The sequence below is a fragment of the Ambystoma mexicanum genome, chromosome 6p, assembly GCF_040938575.1.
Source record: "Ambystoma mexicanum isolate Mex_15411 chromosome 6p, UKY_AmexF1_1, whole genome shotgun sequence".
Lineage (NCBI taxonomy): Eukaryota > Metazoa > Chordata > Amphibia > Caudata > Ambystomatidae > Ambystoma > Ambystoma mexicanum.
In genome coordinates, this window is record NC_090935.1 from 432,567,229 (window position 1) to 432,590,199 (window position 22,971).

At 38.3% G+C, this 22,971-nt stretch overlaps 1 protein-coding gene across 5 annotated transcripts in view; it reads right to left on the reverse strand.

Moving 5' to 3' along the window:
• Positions 1-12,949: 12,949 nt before the first annotated feature.
• Positions 12,950-22,971, reverse strand: part of HCN1 (hyperpolarization activated cyclic nucleotide gated potassium channel 1) — a 1,346,554-nt gene continuing 1,336,532 nt past the window's right edge. For 2 of the 5 annotated variants that reach the window (XM_069627243.1, XM_069627244.1), the window contains one exon: positions 16,107-16,392. In XM_069627243.1, coding sequence (XP_069483344.1) covers positions 16,257-16,392 — 136 coding nt within the window. In that variant the 3' untranslated portion in view covers positions 16,107-16,256. Of the gene's footprint in view, positions 16,393-22,971 lie in introns of all 5 variants that reach the window. The other 3 variants (XM_069627242.1, XM_069627245.1, XM_069627246.1) reach the window with 3 other exon arrangements.

Consider the following 22,971-nt stretch of genomic DNA (forward strand, 5'->3'; position numbering starts at 1 on the left):
TAAAAATAAAGCCCCTGGTCCAGATGGTCTATCATCTGAATTTTATAACTCTCTGGCTCACTCTCTTGCTCCCAAACTTAAATCGCTATTCTCCTATTTCATCTCCAATAAATCTTCCTCTGGTTCCTTCTCTGAAACCCAGCTCAAAGTATTCCTCAACTCTGGCAAAGACCCTACATACCCTAGTAATTATCGCCCAATATCCCTTATCAACGTAGAAAGCAACATTTTTGCCAAAATCCTTGCCAACACAATTGAATCTTCCCTCCCTGCCTTGATCAAATCTGATTAAGTTGGGTATGCTAAAGGACTCAACATCTCCTCCAGTGCTAGACTATTCCTAAATGCCCTCCATATTGTTTCCAAAGATACAAAAGACATACAGGGCTATGCTGCCATTGCTCTAGATGCACAAAAAGCTTTTGATCCGTCAGTTGGGACTTTATGTTTGAATCTCTTAATTGGCATTGGTCTGATGAAGAATTCATATCCCGTCAAACTCCTATATTCATGTCCTAAATCCTCTATCTACATCAATGGCCAGTCCTCCTCCTACTTTCTTTTTTTAAGAGGTCACGACACGGTTGTCCTCTTGCTACTATTCTGTATATTCCTTCATTGGAACCTTTGCTGGAACATATCAGATCTAATAGAAACATACCCCGAATTCCAGAAGGCACGTCACATTTTAAGATTGCTGCTTATGCTGATGATGTCCTCATCTTTCTCAAAAATCCCAAACTCCATCTACCTCACTTGCTTGACACGCTCCACCAGTTTAGTCTTGTTATAAACTTAAGAAAGAAAAATAAGAAATTCTAACCCTTAACTCCTTTTGTATTAAACATGAGCTTGATTCCTTTGGTTTGAAATGGTGTAATGAATCTATCAAATATCTAGGATTCATTTTGCCCCGCAATACATTAAATTGTTAAAATTAACATGCGTATTTTGTTAGATAAACTTAAAGACCTTACTACTAAATGGTCCCCCCCTTTACCTTACATGGTGGGGCCGACTGGATACAATTAAAATGATGCTCTCTCCTATCATCTTATATTATCTTCATCTCCTTCCTGTTCCATTGCCTCTTTCTTTTTTCAAACCTATTTATTCCATTCTACTAGAATTCCTCTGGGGCCCGGGCAAGTGCAAAAAAATAGTAGTAGCCAAACTCAAAGCTTCATATGATATGGGGGGCATTCGGCCTTCCTTCTAAAACAATCCCGATGTTGGTTCAACTCTTCTCGTATACCTGATACTCCATCTTGGTTTAAATTAAAAACATATTTTAATTTACCCATATGATCCTGCTGATCTCATCTATCTATTTAATTACACTTCCATGGCCCTATCTGATCCTATTTAAACCTCTATTGCTGCCCTGAAGATTTTTCTATTTCCAAATAATACAACCCCTAACAAAAAACGATCCCCCCTGCTCTGGTTCAACAAAAACATCATCATTAACAATAGAACATTGAACCAGAAATCTTGGGTTAAAAATGGCATTAGATTTATTCAACAAATCATAAATGGCCCCGTAATCCTTCCATTTCAGCAATTGAAAAATGTATGTTATATTCTGAACTAGTCAACTCCTGTCTTGATGCTCTTCAACACTTTTCTAATGGTATTCTCTCGCCTGATGTCTTAGGAAGCCTTGCCATTGAATGCTGTGATATGCATGTCTCTGGAAAACGTTATGATCAATTGATTATTATTGCTTTAAAACTTATAACCATTAATTGGAAGAACTCACGTTTACTTTGCGTTAGAAGTTGGTGGAACAATATCTGCAATATAAATAGAATGGAACAATGTATGGCCAATTCACAAGACTCTGCTCTAAAGCATAATGCAAAATGAGCATTCTTTGTTCATTACTTGAACTGTCTCATTGTCTCCTCACATGGATCATAATTCAGCCACTTTTTTCAACCGATATGTATTCATGCTTATATATTATAAGACAGTGGGCCTCATTACGACCCTGGCGGTAAGTTACCGCCAGGGCCGTGACTTTACCGCCATGGTGCTAACTACGTTAACGCCATGGCGGTAAGGGGATTTACCGCCCCATTCCGACCTTGGCGGGGCGGTAAATCCCCAATCCCCATTTACCCTTCCCCATTCCCATTTTTGCCCCATAGGGCATAATGGGAGTGGGGAAGGCGTTAATTACGCCACCGTAAATTACGGTGGCGTAATTAACACCAAGTTCCCTTACCGCCATGGTTTTTTACACCCGCTAAAAGCAGGTGTAAAAACCGCCATGGCGGAAAGGGAACTCGTAATTGGCGGTAAGGGGTCGGCGCAGCTAACGCTGGCGCTAACCCCTTACCGCCAGGGTCGTAATGAGGCCCAGTGTTATCTATATTCCCCTCCCTAACTTCCCCTTCCCCCCACCGTATAATCTCTTGTTTGTCTCTATTGTCTGTCTCCACCCCTGCTTAGATTAAAATAATAATAATTTTATATGATAGCAGACTTCATTGAATAGTTGCCTATTTTACCTCGTCAAAGTTATGTTTATTGTTAACCATTTACTGTTAATTTTGTTATCTTCTAATGTTAATCTATCTATTTTTTTATCATATGGTATGATTAGTGATCTGCTATATAGTGTTATTGTCATGTTATTATAAAGCTAATAAATATTATTAAACAAAAAAAGAATTAGAAGGCTACACATGTGTCTTATTTAACTTAATTGATTGTTGATTGTACGGAAAAAACGCACTTAATAACTTGTTGCAATCTTACATGTAGCCTATTATAATCTATACATGCATTGTTTAGAGTAAACTCATTCACTGTTAAGAATTACAGGACTAAATTAGGGTCTGCCTTGGCTTACTTGACAGATGGACTGATCATACAAAAACACACATAAGAGCACATTGTAAAAGTATATGTAACCCGTTTTGATCCTATACACCGAACATGAAAACAAATCATAATTTATTTGGAATATTTTGCGGTTGTACATAGAGTTAAAAGAATAGTAGTAAAGAAGAGCTGTAACTTGTATTTTTATGCATTATTCGTACCATAACATTTGATTCTTTGCAATGTGAAGTTATCATTGTCCTAGGCAAAGGTGTCATTTTTGCTTCAATGCAGGGGCCATGAAGTAGGTGGATTTACTCTGGAATGAGGACTCATTATTTCAAGGATGTGGATGTCATAATTTTTACCACCAACACGACTACCACCTATCTTTCCAATAACTGCATGCAAGCCTTTCGTACTTATTTATACACGTTCCAAACCTGGCACTTGTTTTGCTACTAGCAACTGGCACAGGCATTTGCAGGCCATCCTCACTGTACACATAGAGGCATGTGGAAACCCCCTTTCCTCTCGACATTCTGGCACTCAAAAAATGATAGCCAATAGTTGCCATATGTGCATTTTGTTCACTCTTTTATTTTATTTACAGCTATCACAAATATATGTTCACTATGTTACTCATATTTGTTGAATACATAAAGGCTTAACATTAGGCAATCCCTGATCCCTGCCAGAAAGAGGCAATGCAATTGCTATAAAAGATGTTGCCTTTTTACAAGCACAGTTCCTGACCTACAATGATGTAAGTTTTTCCCAGTGTGATTCTAACTTTTAAAATTGATTCCTAATTTGAAAATATATACATATGTTGGTACCATATACCACGTGCCTTCTCAGGTCTGAACTCAATGGTAAGCAGTAACTGGATCATCTATATCATCCCATATTAGTATTAATGCCTTAATCAAGAAGTAAGAGTGGTTTGTAATCTTAATCAATCATTTGATAAGCAATTAAGTCCTAGGACATTTCCCCCTAAACTGTGCTCCTTATACTTACAAGTTTCTTAATTCCCATGTATAAACCACTTTCCCAGAAAAAGTCTCACACATACATAGTGACCACAACATTTTGGATTTGTCACATGGCAAAGGGTCTACAGGCATGTGAAGAATTTAGAGGGTTAGATGGATCTGCATGTTTGTAAATGTAAACCTTTTCGCCCATTCAATTGTTTTGCTTACATGTTTTTTTTTATATTCACACAGTGTTACATGCCTCTGTTGATTCATATATGATGTGGTGGATTTGTATTTTAAACCAAGGTGGTGCATGGCAATAGACAGCTGTCTGTGCTGTTTTCATCAATAGTAGAACTTTTCATTGATGATGAACAATAAAGACATGTATAATGTCCTACATTAGTATACTTCACAATGAGTTGCTAATTATATCGCTGATAAGACTGTTCATGAAAATTGAGTTTCTGTTTTGTTTTTTTAATAGTCATTTTATCCATAAGAATTATAACTGAGTTATTACTTTCTTCTTCAGATTATTTGGTAGTTATTCACCACTCACTTTTCTCTGGAAGGTGTGGAGATCTGGGCATTGTCAGCACTTCATCCCAGTTTTTATCCCAACTAGGAAATCCTCACATAAGTACAGTGTGATGATCCCTTAATTAATATGATTGGACATCAACAGCAGAGAAGAAATTGAGGTTTGCAAGATAACTTTATCTTTTGTAACTAAATGAACCTTTAAAGTAAACTCTTTTGAATTGTTCACTTTTGATACATTTTGCAACCTTTATTTCTACATTTCATAACAAATAAATGTGCCTGGACGTGTTTATCCTCCTTTGCCCTCAAACTAGGACAAACAGTTGGCCCTGTGTTACCAATGAGAGTTAAGCTGTTTCAGTTACTTTCTGTACACCAATTTGTGAAAATGAAAACGTGGCCTCGTTGCTGCATGTTATTCCACACTCTTTCAAATGTGAGCATCATAGGAAGGTGTAGAAATACCATATATGTTATAACCATTTCCTTTAAAAATATATATATTTAAGTAGATGGTCTAAATTGGTGGCTATTATATAGATCATTGTAATGTCTGCAGGATTCAAAGGGCATCATTGTGAATTCATTAATTCTTGAAGCAAAATTTACTCTCTTGCATGTATACATTCAAAATGTGTTCACCCTGAAGAAATGGATGCATGTGAATAAAGTAGCCTGCCCACCACATAATAGTGCTAGCATGCTGACCAATGCCTACTTAGTCCTGTGTATTAAAGTGGGGTATTAGAAAAGGGAGATGGGGATGTGTATATCAGAGTCATGGATTTGAATACTCAAAGAATAACTCACTCATCACCTATCACTACATTTAACCCAAATTCTCACCTCTCAAGCTCCCAATCACCAGCTCCAATTATCAACCCAGCTCCTCGGATATCAACGCACCCTTATTTATAACCCCTTGGGTGTATCGAATATGTAGAACCCTGTGATGCTATACAGCCAGGTTCCCACTTTATAAAACCCCTACATACATGGATACATATATGTGGCTGGTTTAAATATGAACTGTATAAAGCAGATGGAATGTTGATATGCCTTGATATTTAACCGTAAACTAAAGTATCTTAATATATAAGCATAATACATTTTTTTTTTCTTTTCAGAAATACGTTTGCTTTGATGCTTGTAAATGTCTAACATGAGAGAGTGTATTTTGGATTCATCGACAAATAGATCCCCGGGAACATATATATATATATATATATATATATCTTTTTACTGTGAAAAATACTACACAGCATGAACACAAGTTGAATGAAAATTATATTTTAAAAAAACACTATCTGGATTAATTATTTTATTCTTTTCTACCAATACTCTTAGAACACATTTACACACAGTAACAGTAAGCCGACTAAATCGGCAAACTGTTCTTTCTGTCCATTGCATGCAACTTTGAATAATTCTGTATTGTGCAAACAATGTGTTCAGTTATTTTGCTGTAACATTTGTTTGAAAACATTCTTGCAATTTTAATTATATGAATGTATGGATATCTCCATTACAAATAATATGTATTGTAATGAGCAGCCAGTAACAGCATGCACAGGGATAGAAATACATGCTATTAGAAAACTGCCACTATCTCACTGTCTTGAGCATTGATGTTTGCAAGAAATGTTGGCATGCAGCAAATCCAGTAGGGGAAAGACCTTGCTAGTGCATCAGTACACTAGTTGGATGACCATATAACAGAGTCACATTGGTACCACATATCCACTCCTGAAGGAACATTTGTTGTATGCCTATTCTGAGGGATCAGAAATGAGAGGCAGGCACAAAGTTGTAACATTTTCAACATCAGACATCTTTATTGAAATAAAAGGGGTTTGATGAAAGACTTTCTGCCCCTTTGCAAAAGAGAGTTTCTCTACCTAGGAAACTAAAACTTAAGATCAGTCTGTGGGCCTCATTACACGATAGGCGGTAAGGGTTTACCAGTACCAGTATTTTACTGGTACCGGTAAATCCTTACCGCCTTACTACGAGGTCCCTTTGCGGGTTGGGGAATTTAACACCTGCTTTTTGCAGGCGTTAAAAATCCAATCCGCAAAGGGACCCGGGAGCTAATTACGGTACCGCAATTTGCGGTGCCGTAATTAGCGCCTTCCCCATTCCCAGTATGCCCTATGGGGCAAAAATGGGAATGGGGAAGGGCAATGGAGGAAGGAGGAATTACCGCCCCACCAACCTTGGAATAGGGCGGTAATTCCCCTTTCCTCCAGGGTGGTACCGGTAAATTACCGGTATGAATCAAGCTAATAGCGCCATGGTTTACCGCCTACCGTGTAATGAGGCCCTGTGTCTCGTTGTCAAAATGATACTAGGTGTTCTTGTGTCCAAAAGGATTCTGCTTCTCACACTATAAATGAACAATTAAAGGTGTTTGGTAAAGGTTTCTCTTTGGACTGAGTAAAAAAGTGCAACAATCAAATATAAAAATTCAACAAATAGTCTCTGCATACAGGGTCTGACTCCCTTCCCCTGGGCAATTTGAAGTAGGATGGCAAGAATGTCTCTCTCAATCAATGAGCCTTGAGAATAGATGAACTGTCATTTTCTTAACAAGCCTTTTCCCTGGATGGCAAACAAGATATTTCAATGAGTTTCTAAGAGCAGATGAACTGTCTTTTTTATTACTGAGTCTTTCTTCAAGATGGCACAGGGATGTCTCACTCAGCTTGTAAAGCAGATGAAATGTCTCGTTCTTAGTGAGTCTTTCTTCTTCCATAATGTTTGAAACTCCTGGTATACTCCCCTACCAGGAATTCCCCCTCTGGGTCTTTTAGATCCCTTTGTGCACTCTCCTGCCAGGTATCTTTTTCCAAAAGAATTGTTTAACCTGATGGTCCTTTTCACCAGGATGTCTTTCAACATTCACAATATCTTCCTCCCTCTTCTGGGTCTTGCAGATCTTCTTCAAACTGAAGCCTCATGTAGGGAGACTTGTACAAATTCTGGCCATCAACTTCCTTTCCAACATACACATTAATAAACTTTAACTTGTGGCAATGTATTTTCCAATGTTCTCCAAACTGACCTCTCATGTAAGGAGACTTGTACAAATTATGCACATCTATTTCCTTCCCAATGTTCACATTAATACACTTAAGCTTGTGGTGATGCATGTTCCAATATTCTCAAGACTGACCTCTCATGTAAGGAGATTTGTTCACATTTTGCCCTTTAACTTCCTTCTCAACGTTTATCTTCTGCGGATAAAATGCACTCCAGTTTTCCCCATATGGCTTTCTTTCCCATGAAGATTTTCATAGGTTCTGTCTCTTTAATTTACTTGCTCAATATTCAAAGGTTTCATGTGTTTGTCCATATGCCTGTCGACAGGCCCCAGATGACCCGGCACCTTTGGGCAGACTCACTGGTGTTGATTGGCGTCTCTGGACTGTGGCACACTGCTGCAGTGAAGCAGTAACTTCTGGAGGGCTTCCCCGGCCTCACTGACCCTGGTTTGGTTCCAGGGTCTGCTCTGCATTTGTGTGCTGGTGAAAGTGAGGGGGTTTCACCAGACAGTGCTTACTGCAGCCTTTCCATTGCTGTTGCACTCCCAGCAGTCCCCTTGAAGCATCTGTGGCACCTATCCCAGTCTGACGTCTCTCTTGGGAGGGGGGCTTCCGAGCACATGCTTGGAAGTGTCTGCTTTGCCCGACACAATTCACCTCTTCATATCTGCTTTTGCTGTCTGTGCCGCTTGCTGCTCTGCTCACTCTGCAGCTAGCTTCTCCTTGTCTCACCTGCATATGCTCAGCAGATTTAAATGTCCCACGCAGCTGAGTTCCTTCACGACAAGTCATCCGCACATTGGGAGTGAGGTTTGCTTCATTCATCATTAACTCCTATTTCATCTTCCTCATCTCAGTACGTGAGGCTTTATGGGAATTGAAGTCCCTAATGATTGTAGGCTCTTTATGATTGTATTGTTTAAAAAAATGAGGGCCATTAGAAGTAAGAGAAGTTAAGTGTGTTTCATGTACATACGAGGTGTGAGTGATTTCCTGCTTAGCGTGTCTGGTAAGAGATGGTCTTGGGGTTTTACCACTGGAAAGCCTGTAAAAAGGACAACATGCCATTAGGAACCTAGGAAAAATAGGGTCCTCTTCACAAGGAAGAATATAATACGGCATCTCTCTTAATGGAGTCACCACCTCTTCCTGACAGCCATCTCCTCCCAGGTGATCCTCCCTCATAATAGTACCCCCAGAGTCCTACCTGGGAGGAGAACTTTGGCTGGGGATCAGTGATGACTCCATAGGATTCATCACACTATGGCTTTTTCAATTACATTTTTTGGTTTATAATTTTGAGGCTTTTGTGAGAGCTCTTTAGGTTGTACTGCCATTTTCTTCCAGAATGTGCTGTAAAGTGTGTATTAGTCAGTCTGTTGTGGTATCAAAGAAAGAGAGAAATAAAGTCATATGTATGAACATGTTGGGTGATAGTGCGCTGTACATTAGATTACTCTTACGAGAGGGATGACCACTGCCTGATTAAGAACCTTTGGAACATGGCCAGTGATTGTGTCATAATGGAGATCATGTTTGCAAACAAAGACTGGGACTTAAAAAAATGTAGAGGCATGGATCTATTTGAAGAACCTGTACAGCAGAGAGGGTAGACTATCTCGTTTGAGAACACTGAGAGATAATGTACTGGTAAAATGTTGCACTCTGATAGTAGTTGTACATGGTTCATTGATAAGGAGAAGTGCATACTACTTCTCCCCCTCCCTAAAGAAATTGGCCACAAAATACCTTACCACACCTCCAAGCTTTCAGGAAAATAAACAGGAACTAAGAACAAACATGGAGTAAACATAACATACATAACAAACAGGACAACATTGCGCTTCAAAAACAGATGTGTTCCTATCAAGCAGAAACCACAAAAGTAACACAAATGCACTATGCCAAACAAACCTCAAACGCAAGCAATATGCAGATAGATATGTTCAACATCATTAATGAGAAAAGAACCCCAACATTAGAAACTCTGTCATTACCTCATAATCCACTTTAAAAACACATCCAGCAAGTCATTAGAGCTATGAGCAGTAGGACATACAAAATATCACCACGGACACATCCCGAGAAGCAACCACATTACTGAACTGCTTTGCCGTGATTTCCTCAGAAAACATTACTAAACTGATGAAGGAAAGCAACACAGTCAGTTCCACTTCAGGCCCCTGCTAATCAAACATCTACAAGAATATCCTTAGTAAAATACCACTTTCACAATACTTCTGCAAGCTCGCTGGAAACAGGGACCTTCCCCAGAAGCATCAAATCGGCCTACATTAAACCCCTTCTCAAGGATCTCGAAGGTAGCACAGACAACCTTGCCAATATAAAACATCCCTTACAAGGCCAAACTCCTAGAAACCAACATATATGTGGACAAATCCTACAATACGTTCAAACCAACCATCTTCTAGACTAGGCACAAGTTGGACTGAAAAATAACTACTTTCCACCTGGGACAACCTCAACATTAACTCAGACTCCAGCACAACCTCCGCACTGATACTATTAGACCTTTGAGCTCCTTTTCACACAGTGAACCATGCAACTCTCATCAAAAGAATTAAAAGAAATGGCTAAGCAACTTTGTGCTAAGATTTATGAAATCCCTCTTGACAAAACAAATGGAAACCACCTAGCTTCTACCTTTCAGCTCAACTTCACGAATGCTCACATGTGGTGTTCCACAAACATTCATCCCTCTCACACCACATTCTCTTCAAATTCTACATGGCCCTCTGAATGAAACTCATCAAACAGCACAGGCTTACATACTACAACTATGAAAATGACACCCAGAAAATCTACAAAATCTCCACCACCGAGGAAGACCAAGTCCTTCTCAATTGCCTCTCGCAAAACATTGCATGGATGAGCAACAACAACCTTAAACTCAACCCGCATAAAACTGAAATCATGATCATGCCTAACAGCCCTTCTATGTAACTGCACATGCCATGGCCTACAGAAATGGGAACCAGACCAGAAGCCTCCAAAGTGGTCAAACATCTCAGAATCCTAATGGACAATGAGCTAATACTGTAACATCATGTTAATGCAATAGTAATGATATGTTCTTCCACCTATGATCTATCAGACATATATTACACTTTTGAACTTTTCCACACAAAACACTTCCCATTATCTCACCTGGTATGTCAAGAATGGAAAAGCATCTCCCTTGGCATGAACGACTACCTCAACAAAAAAATACAATAAATCAAGAATGCAGAAGCAATACTTTTCCTAAGACTCAACAAGAGAAACCACATCACACTATCACCAATATCACTACACTGATGACAAGTCAAGAAAAGTATCTATTTGAAAACCATGTGCTTTGTTCACATAGCAATCACTGGCAAAGCAGCATAATTTCTGCAAGAAACAATGTCCATCAACAGACGAAACAGAATTCAGAGGTCTAGAAATGACATACGCCATGAACCCAAGCATTATTTTGAAAATGAAATAAGTTGGATTGGCATGTTCAAACATCTCAACAAAATTCGGGAAATACTTCGACAAAGATATATGGACAATAGATGAACACGTGGTCTGCAGGAAAGCAATACAAACATGACTGTTTAATATGCTGAGCTAATATGCAATCTCAACATGGCCAATGCATCCTCTTGTCAAGTGAACACACGGCTTTCCATATGGATGTAAATTCCTTGCACACCCACCAATCCAGTCCACCTTGAAGGAAAACCCCCAGCCAGTGACTGAGCTGAAACTAAAAAACTCAATAGCAAAAGCTCTCTTGCATTCCCCCCTCACTAACACACCAACACTCTCTTATTTTCAGATCCAGCAGAGTGCCTGGAGTTCAAGCAAATTGCAGTGGTGTATGGTATAAATCTCACTAACATAACTCAACACACATTGCCAGTGACTTGTCTGCTTACACATTGTTAACCTTGGTGCAATATTAGAGCGAACAATCTCCACTGAGCTTCCTGGATTGAATAACATAGGAATAACAGTGAACGACAAAGCACTGGGAGTTGTAATCATTTACGAGGGAACAGCTGTATAGGACGTTGGTTCAATAGCATTGACATGTGTGCCAATGCATTTTTTCCATTCTAAGTGCTGCCCATGTTAGTGTGAACCATTTCATTGAAATGTTTAAAAGCGTTTTGAGCAACATTTCAGAAGTATAATGTCTAGATCTCTGATCACCATGTTGTTAATACATTTAAGTCTACTTAATATGCATTTAATTAACAACACATGGTGTGAAGTCCCTAATATTTAAGATCATTTGAGAATGTTGAACATGTGAAATATGTTGATAATATGTTCACGGTACTACACGTATGAGGGACTTTGTGGGAGTTCTCACACAAGAGGTTGGCTGTTTTCTTTTTTTTTTTCTTTTTCAATACTCAGTCCAACATCTTTTGTATGATGGGAAGTAGAATTGCACACTGACAACTGAATGAATCAGTTTTAAGAGTTTCCAAAATATGTGTTCATCGGTCGCATATTGCTTTATCCACATTTCGTTTGTACCCACCAATGGTAATAGAATTAAGGGATAAAAGTTACCAGATTAATATAATGTTAACCAAATAAGGAGCGTGTCCTTTCTCAGTGCTGACAAATTAAATAAGTCAGCAGAAAATAAGCATCAAAGTCGAAAGCATCAATGCTTAACATAGTACTGCATTGATGGGTTATAATTTCCTTGTAGGTTTAGGCAAAGTACTTACGATCTGGGATTTGCGAGAAGTCACATTCTTTTTAAAAGTAACTGCAGTGTGCTGACTGCGGTGCTAGCACAGAAAATGAAATGCTGCAGTCTGTCCATAACATACATGGTTTTTATTAATAGTGGAAGTGGTCATCCGGAAATGGGTCATCTGTTAAATAGTCTCTAAGTGCACTTCATGGGTAGATTGGTAAAGCTTGCCTTTCAAAGGACACACGTAGACTATTTGAACATGTGTAACGTCATACATGGATATGACGTCAAATCCACACCAAGTAATGTATTATCACAGGAAATGTTGTCCAAAAATTGTGGTAAAAACAATAACAAATTTGCAGACAGATCTGCAAAAATGTAGGATGCAAAGTAACAAAAGAAGTCCTTTGTGCAAAAAAAAGACTGCAGGAAATGCATAAAGTAAGATACATGACCTGAACATAATAAACAGAACAGAGGGCGACACATGTAGAGTACTGTACCAATCCTGACAAATCTGCTGAAGGATACAGGGTGAGTCGAACATGATTAAATTCATGCTTTGCACTTTTTGAAATCTGTTCCACTTCCTTTACTGGAAAAATGGTTTATCAGCGAGGAAACAGCACAAGACAAATTGTCCTAAAAGGGCCATACATCAGCATGGGTATTGGTAAAGAAGTAGGTGAAGCATGTTTCTTCTGATGGCTGAAAGGATACACACTTCTTGGGACCCACATCCTGTGGAGCTTGCGGGAGTTTAGTTTTAGTAACAGTCAAACAAGGAAATTGATTCATTTTGCCCCAGTAAATAAAATATTCTCTATAAGAACGGTGTTTTCTGTTCAATTTATTATTAATAGTTTGTATATATTTATGGCTTTGAGCAACGACAAAATCTAACTCGTCCCTGATCATACAGTCCTTGTAAAGATCAGTTCACATAGTGTTCCTCCCAGCAGTGTTAAGATCCAAGCTTTTCATAATACATGTTTCCTGTACAGAGGTGAAATTCCATATGTACGTACGTACTTACTTATGTACAGAGAAAATAAGTCAGTTCTTCAACTAACAATGGACCTTTATATTACAGGAATGTGAATCATTGTTTCTAACATAAGTATATATATACATTCATACATATATATAGGCATATATTTTGTATACCCTGTACCATTTTTATGGTTTTAACATACAATGATACAAACCCTAGATTTGTTCCACTTTAAAAAGTATTTAGAAATGTCTGTTATGGTTCCACCGAAAGACCATGAATCTTGCAAGTCAATCAAAATATTTAGTCATTAAGCTTACAATTAAAAAAAAAAAGTTATAAAAACGTTTCCATACTTACTGCGCTCATCCTAATAAATGTAAACCTTAAACAGTTTAAAGAGTTAAAAGATGATCAAAAGTAAAAGTAATAAAGGAGGGGATGACATAGTGTCTACATATAAATGGTCTTCAAGCTAATCCATAACTCTTAACATTTTGTTTTGAAATTCATCATTAATACATTTTCATTCAAACACATGTCAGCAGCATGTTAATGGCATAGTTGTATTAACTTGTATTGGTGGTTGCTTCCATTTGAGTGGATCTCTCCAGATAGCATTTGATAGGTCGATTTCAGTCGAAGGCGTAACAGCATATGTTTTGTATCTCTCATTGAGAACATTTTCTCTACTTTCAGATGTATCTGTCTGCAATGTGTAGCTGGGTTGTCCTTTTCTTCTTCCACAAAACATGTGTTTTTGTAATAGCAGCATTAAGGTAACCAAGGACTCTGTACTGTATGACATTTCAGTAACTAGGGTTTGCTTTACAGAAATTAAAGATATGATTGGAATAAAAAGTACATTATGCTGTTTATCGATAGTATTTTCATAATGATGGTTTAGTTTTTTTTAGAAATGTTTACTGTGACAGATTAGGCACACATGATTGCTAGATAACTTCCTTTCTGAAGTATGCGGACTACAGTATTTCACAAGAACACATTAAGATCTGAACAAATGAAAGAGGTGTTCACAAAAAAGTATGCGCTCACCCTTCTTTCTTTTATCATTTCCCCCTACGTTAAAGACACTTAATAAACCTCATATCTATGGGCTATGTTTGACACTACATGCCTTAGGATATATTGATCCATTTAGTAACATTATACACAGAGCAAATCGTGCATTTCCAGACAGATTTGATGCTACAGTATTTCTTTGACTTAACACCACAGTCAACTACAAATCTACAGTGGAGACACAGAAAGCGCTTGAAAGGATACATTAAGTTATGGATTTCACAAATATTCTTTTCCAATTTAAATTCTCACTTCAGAAGTAAATCAGATTTAATATCAATCAATATGATGGTAGTCATTCTTAGGGAATTGCAATGTGGGCATAGTTTTAAGGAGATTGTAATATTTCTAAAATAAAAAACACCCAGAGGTGCGCCTTGTCCAATGAAGATTGAATCTATTTTAGAAGCAAATAAATAAACATGCAGAGAAAGTTTGCATGTGCTGTTAATGGTAAGGAAGAACCATGACGGCATTGATGAAAGTCAAACACTTTGTAGAGGTAAGCTTAGCATTTTGCAATTTAACACTGCATGTAAAACAATAGCATTGAAGGTTTCGAAGCTGGTGCGTTTTATAATTGTTCTGCTTTTAAAATGAACTGAACCATTACAGTTTAATGTGTAACAACAAAACTATAGTCCTAAACAAAGACATTGCAATGGTACACCACACAGACACTATTTTTGTTTGGGTCTAGAAAGTTATTTACAACTGACATCAGTAAAGTCTTGTTCAAAGTCTTGCACATCCTGGACGCGCACAACGAGTCAACAAAATGTCCTGAAAAGAAAGAGGAATGACAACACAAATCGATGCTTGATTATCAAGAGCGATGATGCCAATTATTTTCTGATATGAGCTGTATTTTTTTTTTAAAATCATGAATCAATTGCTTGACTGGCAATAATTTGGACAGATTGCATGGAAACAGAATCTTTGTACCAATTCACCAGTTTTGTGCATGAATGTTGCAGAATGCTTCGAGGGGTTATTCCATTGGTGTAGATTACCACTTTGGTTTTCTGTAGAGTGGCTTGTCATTCAAAAAATGATGATTGAAATTTAAACACACTCTTCCATTTGTTGCTGTTTCATTCTCAGTTGGTTTGTGATATGGATATTTGTACTCAAAGCTGTTAGAAAATGTACAGGGAAATGGAGATTTCTTTTCTGATAAAAAGAAAGGAAGACATATTTATATAACACTTAATTCTAAACAAGTTCTTTTTAAACTTTTGGATCCATTTTTACATTCTTTATGTATGATTGAGCCATCTAAAATATTTCTTCATAATATACTTTAGGGCTAGATCAGGTAATAGATTAAAAATAGTTTTTGGTAATATTCTCAGTTTGTAATGTTGTCTAAGTTTTACAGTGTTAACAAGGATCATAAATTTGAAGAATATCGTGGTTTGTCTGATTCTGCTTCTGCATTTAAGACTGTAGTAGAATCCCTGCTAGGAGCTGGCGGTGGTGGTGGTGCACCTCGAACAGGTGGTAGTGCGCCTGACGACATCTGTCGGAAGAGTGAAACTCGTTGTGGGACAGTACCCCTACTGCCAGACTGAATGCCTGTAACTTGCACACCAGATATGGGGTGTGGAAGGGATGCTAAAGACTCACCTACTGTTGGGTGAGGTCTGGAAATCAAGGTGGAGATCTCATGGGGCAAAGATGGTTGTGAAGCAGAGAGGGGTCTCACTTCTCTGGAAAGATTTGTGTTGTGAAGAGCTTGTGTACTCTTATGAGCTTCATTTTTCTGTGACGATCCAGGAACCTGTTGGTGTTGCTGTATCAGTGACAACTGTGAAGTTGTCGGGGATCCGTACTGAAAAGTTCGCCCTGCGAGTGGGCTTTGAACTGGTGGGCTGCAGACTGCAGTGGTGTAGGAGGAAGGTGATAGAATTGCAGCCTGTTGAGGTGTCTGCAGGCTTGGAGTAGGAGAATTCAGATTTCCGTGAGACCGGCTAGTGGAAGTATAAACAGGTGGAGAATGTGTCCTGCTTCTTAAGGTTGAAGTAGTTGTGGAATTCAGAGCTGGCATTTGCTGGTAGCTAACTGAGGCTATGGCTTCCACCATCTCCCTGTCTTGTTTCACAATCTGCTTCAGAATCTCGCTCTCCTGGTTGTTGAAAACTCCCGTGTTGAGATCCTTTTGAAACCTTTGCAGAAGAATCGAGTTCTTCTTCCCTGTTAAATAAAAAGAAAACATTTAGCATACTAATCGATCTTCAAGAAAATATGATTGCAGTTTATTTCTATTTCACTTAACCAGATCAATAGAAGGATTGTAGACCCAACTATAAAAACCAATGGTGTCAGAGAAAAAGGATTATGTAAGTGACATTGCCTTTTAATTTTCATGAAGTTACCATAGCACAATAGTGAGTAATCAAATATCTTCTTACGGTGGATTAATAGGCTGTCAGTATGGCATTCTGTTGTGACATGTGCCAACTGCAATGCAATTTGCCAGGGAACCCTTTTCTGCTATCGTCTAGCTTGAGAGGTCTCTCCTTTTGTATGGAGACATGCTGAATACAATAATAAAATCTAATGTTCAATAAAGCTTGCAAATTAACTGAATACATTGAAATGCATCACATAAACCCTTAATAGATTAAAACAAGTGGACTTCTTATGCAACTTTTTCAATCTAACTCACAAACATAACTGAAACTGTGTATAAATATGATTTTAGATAAACTCTCATAGGAAGCAAATTTACTTGGTTGAGGTAAAAAAGTAAATCTCCCTTGACCGATTCATGATATCATAAATATCATGGCACATGGAAACATTCATGACCTAACAGATAGTACAGCTGTGTGTCTCTGAAATGAAATCCTATTTCAGGCATGATCCTGCTAGTGTTTTCCATTATGCTGAAAAATAATTACATAAAAGGACAGATATACCCATGATAATTTGTATTATTATTATTATTATTATTATTTTTTTAATATGACTAACATGGGGAGTGGTGGTTGTGGGAGTGTCCCCAAAACCCATATTCGTGATTATAAGCTTTGAAGGTTGCGTAGCACAATAAAGAAAAAGAAAAGAAGAAAAGAGAAAAGGAGACCCTGCTGCGTCAGCTCCGACCCATGTTAGTGGCAGGGAACTGCTGCCGTAGGGACAGAGGAGAGTCAATGGCAAACTTCTGTGTGTGCTACCGAAAAGGTAAGTAGGTGGGATGGATAGGGTATGCCGGATGCCAGCTAGCGTGATCTACCTGATCACTGCACAGCGGTATTTTGCAATTCGATATTTTCGGATTCGCAATTTCCCGATGGGCATTAATCATGTAGATCCATTTACAGAGGTGTACAACATTACAGATCCGTAACAGAGTGCTTTCAGTGCTAACAACAAAACAGATATACAGCGGTGCACAGAGAAGGGGTACAGCTGTACCGGGCAGTGGGGTGGTGATGGGAAGGCAGCATTTAGCGAGTCAGTAATAATAATAATAATAATAATAATAATAATAATAATAATAATAATAATAATAATAATAATAATAAAAATAATAATAACTTAGCATTTATATAGTGCTACAAACCCTCAGGCATCTGAGTGCTGCTTATTATCACCTACAGTGTGTGGTTCTCATTTATCGACCTCAGAAGGATGAAAGGCTGAGTATGGCCATGCCGGGATTCAAACCTGCATCAGCAGGCTCTCTCTACACAGATGTCAAAGCAAGCACTCGACTCGCTGTGCTATCAGACCGGGTAGGCGTGAGGGGTGACGTGATGGTCTAGTATAAATTACACCCATTTTCAGACTTTCCTTTTTATTGAGAAGCCATTGTCCACAAACGCTTATCATTCCAACAACACAAATGAAAAGCATCAGGTATTTGACACAAGAATCAGATCACTAACAGCAAAATGGATGCACATAATCTAGAAGAACAACTGTGAAAGTTAAAAGAACCATCTGATGTCACTTCCCGAAAGATTTTACACTCCCAAAACACACTGACATCACAAAAGCAGCAAGACTATTACAGTACTTCAATGCCATCACGCACGCTAAGTGCAACTAGAAGGCATTGGTTTAGAGCAGTCCACCACTGTCTCAAACCAGCTTCTAGCTCCAACAGTCACACACTGAATACTGAAATCCTACACGATTCATATGACTGAATTCTTTCTTTCTTACATTTGCAAGCTTCATGAGTACATGGTAGATGATCAAGTTTCTGCACACCTACATTGATTTTCAATTCTGCCATTCCTCTCTTGGTCTCACAGGTTCTATATATGATTTTTCCACTGATATCTTAAAAACCACACCTCTTCTTTTTTTGGGTTGTGGTTTTTTAACTATTCCTCTGCAAGTTGGTGTATCCCAATGCTCTGTTCTTGGTACCCTTCTTTTCTCCTTCTGTACAATCTTATTACAATCAAATATTTCTTATTTTGGTCTCTCATCACTTCTGTGCCGACGATTCTCAAATCATCTACCCATTTTCCTCAATTACTCAGTATTTTCAATTGACTTTTCTGCCTGCTTGCACGCCATCCAACTCTGTATGTCTGATAACCTTTTGCACCTTGATCCCACTAAACAGAGTTTTTATTTTTCCCTGCTTCAGCTATTCTGCTTCATGCATCCCTTTTGGTTTTCTTTCCCTCCCTCATTTCTTTCTCCTTTTACCTGTTTTGATAATTGCAGAACAATATGTGACTCCTCTCTCGCTCTCTTTTTCTTGTAAATCTACTGTTATTCAGTCCTGCAAATGCCTAAGAGTGTCAAGCTTTGCAAAACTGACATAATACAGAATGAAAAGGGGTCCAGAGCGGCTGGACCTGATAGAATTCCTAATTTGACATATACATTGGATCCTGGTTTATTGTCCAAAGTTTTATGGTGCGCATTTAAGTTTGTTTTATTTAGGCAGATGATACCAGAATCTTGGCATAGAGCATTTTTTGTGCCACTATTTAAAAAAGGTGATATAATAGCCCCTGGGAATTCTAGATTCATTATCAAAACTCTTTGCGGAATGATCTTAAAAGAAATACACAATTGGGAGAAGGTGGTCAATAAACCCTGTACATTTCAAACATTTTTTAGTGAGGAATGTGGTATATCTTTGAATGGTTTGCTGGTACAGCTGTTAAAGAGATGCACCCTAAGGAAAGGTTCTTCTCCATTGTACATTCTGAGTGTAGACTTAGCAAGTGCCTTCGATATGATACATTGCAAAATCCTCTAGAACAAGCTATTTGATTGGGGTTTGCTGAATCGTTTACTTAGGATCTTGGTAGAACTCCATACAAACACTAAAGTTCAGATTCAACTGGATAGCAATGGTAATTCAGGTTCGCTAGTAGACACACATAGAGGCCTAAGACAGGGATGAGAATTGGCTCCATGCCTTTTTGATTTGTACCCGGTGGTCATTGGTAAACAATCGGAAGAAGGGAATACGTTTCCTCCTAAAATACGTCCTGTGAAGGTACCAGCTCCTGTTTGCAGATGCCATTCTTCTATTCGATAATACACCAATTGCACTGCAGTGTGCTTTACATATCTACCTATAATAAACTGACTATCAATTCAAGTAAGACTTCCATAATGATGGTTCGGTTCACACACAACAAAAGCTAGACAAGCTTAGTTTATAGTAGGAAAAAACTGGAAATGTTAAGAGAAATTAGGTATTTAGGATTTTGGATACACAACAGGGACCATAAAGGGTGGTATAACGTAAAAGTAAAGCAGAAAAGAACAGAATAGTATGCCCAATGTAGGAAAATACTGGTAAAATATGGAAAATATAAATTGAAACCAGTAATTAGATAATACTTGGGCATGGTAACACTGACTGCACTGTATCGGATGGATCTATGTAAGGTTTATTGGGAGAAACTGCAACAAATCAAAGGCATGTTTTGGAAAAGATTATTACCAGATAACCCGTATGTACTAATCCTGCTTGAGCTAGATTCAGTAACTTGGCAAAATTGGGTTAAAAGGACAAAACTCCAGCCAGGCAGGAACATTTTGCAACCACCCAAAGGATCATGTTTGAGGAATTATGGTCAATTATATCAACGGCAACAGGTGAACTACTTTTAAAAAATGTTATGCGTGATTTGATATTAGAAGGGGCTGGATTGATCTCTGGATCTGTTAATGAAAATCCAACAAAAGTATATGACAAGCTAAAAAATGTATCAGTGGTGTAGGGATTAGGATTAATTTAGCAAATCTTCATTATATAGAGAATTAGCACAACAATATAGAGGGTATCTGAGTCTTCCTGCATATGTACTCAGATTTGCAAATAATAAATACCATAGGGTTTATATGAGGTTTCCGATTTAACTTGCCTGGAAACCTTGGAAAGATGGGTTAGGTCAAGGGCTAAAGTAATGTTAAGAAGGATTGGTTGTGTAGATTATGTGAAAACAAAGAATTCTTGGAGACATTGACAATAATTTTGCTGGTCCTGGAACTATGTTACCAGTAAGCTTGCCGGTACTGTAGTTCCCAGACCGGCAAACTACGAGTTGTACTCGCGGGTGCCTTTCTGCCGGCCAGGTTGGACCTGGCAGGCAGAAAGCACACACGAGCACATCATGTTGGATGCACCGGCGCAAATGGCCTCCCCATTTCCATTCAGCCCTATGGGCTCGAATGGAAATGGGGAGCATCTTTTTTCTGGCGCCGTGAATGGGCAATTACTGGGTCTGGCAGGACCGGAATGCCCCGGTAATTGCCCATTCGCAGGTACTGGAAAATATTGCAAGTTTGGCGGCAGCCTGCCGGTTTCACCGGCATAGTTACTGCCAAACTTGTAATGAGTCCCATTGGGTATTAGAGTGCCCAATTTTAAATGGAAAGAGAGAACTGCATTTTGAGAAGTACCTGGGGTGATGGTATATGATGAGGAGGAATGGTTGTGGAAAAAATTGATGGAAGGCCGCTCAACGTCTCTGATCATACCGCTGGTAAACTGTATCGGTTTTGTTCATGATCTAGTGCGAAATGATAAGTATTGCAATTAATTATGTTTTTTTAGTTTGTTTATGGATTGATATGAATTGAATGGACATGAATTGATGTAATGAATTGCTGTTTTAGATTACAAATTAAATGTTTGAATTGTATGGTTTGATATGAATGGAATAGTGATGAACATATATGTTGAATTTCATATGATTTTAATATAATATGTCTTTATATATAAAATGGAGTATGATTAATTATAAGATTATGTTAAATATTTTAAGAAACGAATTATACAATTAAAAAGAAAAAAATGAAAAAATCTCTCCCCCACTTCATTGGTTAAAAATAGAATTAATGTTAACCTTTTAAAATTATATTTTAAATCGTGTGAAGGATAGCAAAGATTGCAGATTAAAAGATTTCATATCTGGTAGTGAATCCTTCTCAGGTATAGCTCGGCTCTGTAGCACCCACGCATACATCAAAAGTCACAAAGATGCAGAACCAGTACTGACAAGTCATCACTTCGACCGGGGGAAAGCTGCTTCAGCTACCTCCACCAATCAAAGCTTGCCACAAACTTTAAGCACTCTCCAAGCACTCACTCTGATGAATCTGCATCTCCATTCTATGGGCTTTTACTGTGAACGCCATACATATAATCTCAACTGAAGGGGGTTCGATGTAACACCACTCAGCAGTTGAACATTATAATTCAGCAATCCTGGATAAAAGATTAATGCTGATTAAACTGCACTAATACATGGAACCCAAAAGAAAAGCTGAAAGCGACAGTGGAACATAGCTGACTGGGTACGGGCCACGCAATCTGCAGGACCATCTTAATCCACTAGGCAGAGCTATCGTATCCTTTTGTCCTTCTTACCCAACCCTTTTGACTCTACTGGCACTCGGCTCACTCAGAACCGGAGTTATCCGACTTGCCACAGACTCAGACTCTCAGCACCATTTTACCCTCTGCTCTTTACTCGGTCACCACATTGAGACTTTGTGAGCCGCTCCTCCTCCACATTCAACAGTCTAAAAAGGGGCGCTTCGGACACTGCTTCTGAAACATCTGGAAACAATTTCACTGGTTGGTGTTAGAGGAGTCATGTGTGTTTATGTGTCTGTATAATAATTGAAAGGCTTGTATTTTTCTCTCTTTTTATTCCTCTTATCTTCTTGCATCTGCTCTCATGTATTTCTTATCTAGATTATCCTTCTGTGCCTTTTGTTGTGTATCAATTGGCCCCCTTTGTTCCATTTAGAATTCCTCTGTCCACCTCCTCTTTTGCTTGTCTGTCAGTGATCCTGTGCACCCTGCATTTCCTTTTCAGACCTTTGAATATTAAAAGATCTTTTATGTTCTCTGTATTGTATTGAAGTGCCTTCATGGTCAGATTCCTCAATATCTTTCATAGCTTTTTTTTATGTTTAACTTTCCTAATCACACTCCTCAATCTGAACCTCAGTTTCTCGTGGTTGTCCCTCGCCTTCTATGTCATAGTCCTTGATTTTGTTCACTTTCTCTACTTGCTCATAAACAGGTTTCCACCAATTGCTAGCTCTCTTTGCTTTCTCTATTATGTTTCTATGTTATCTTCTCATCTAAAAGTCTATATTCTAGCTCTGTCCTCCTCTTGATTAAATATGGTATTTATCTCTCTCTCTGCATATTAGTTCCACCATTACTTTCAATATTAGCACTTTGGTTAAAGCACTATGTAAGCCAGATTAATAAAAACACATTTTTCCTTAAAAACATTAATATTTCCGAAAATAAAACGAAATGAA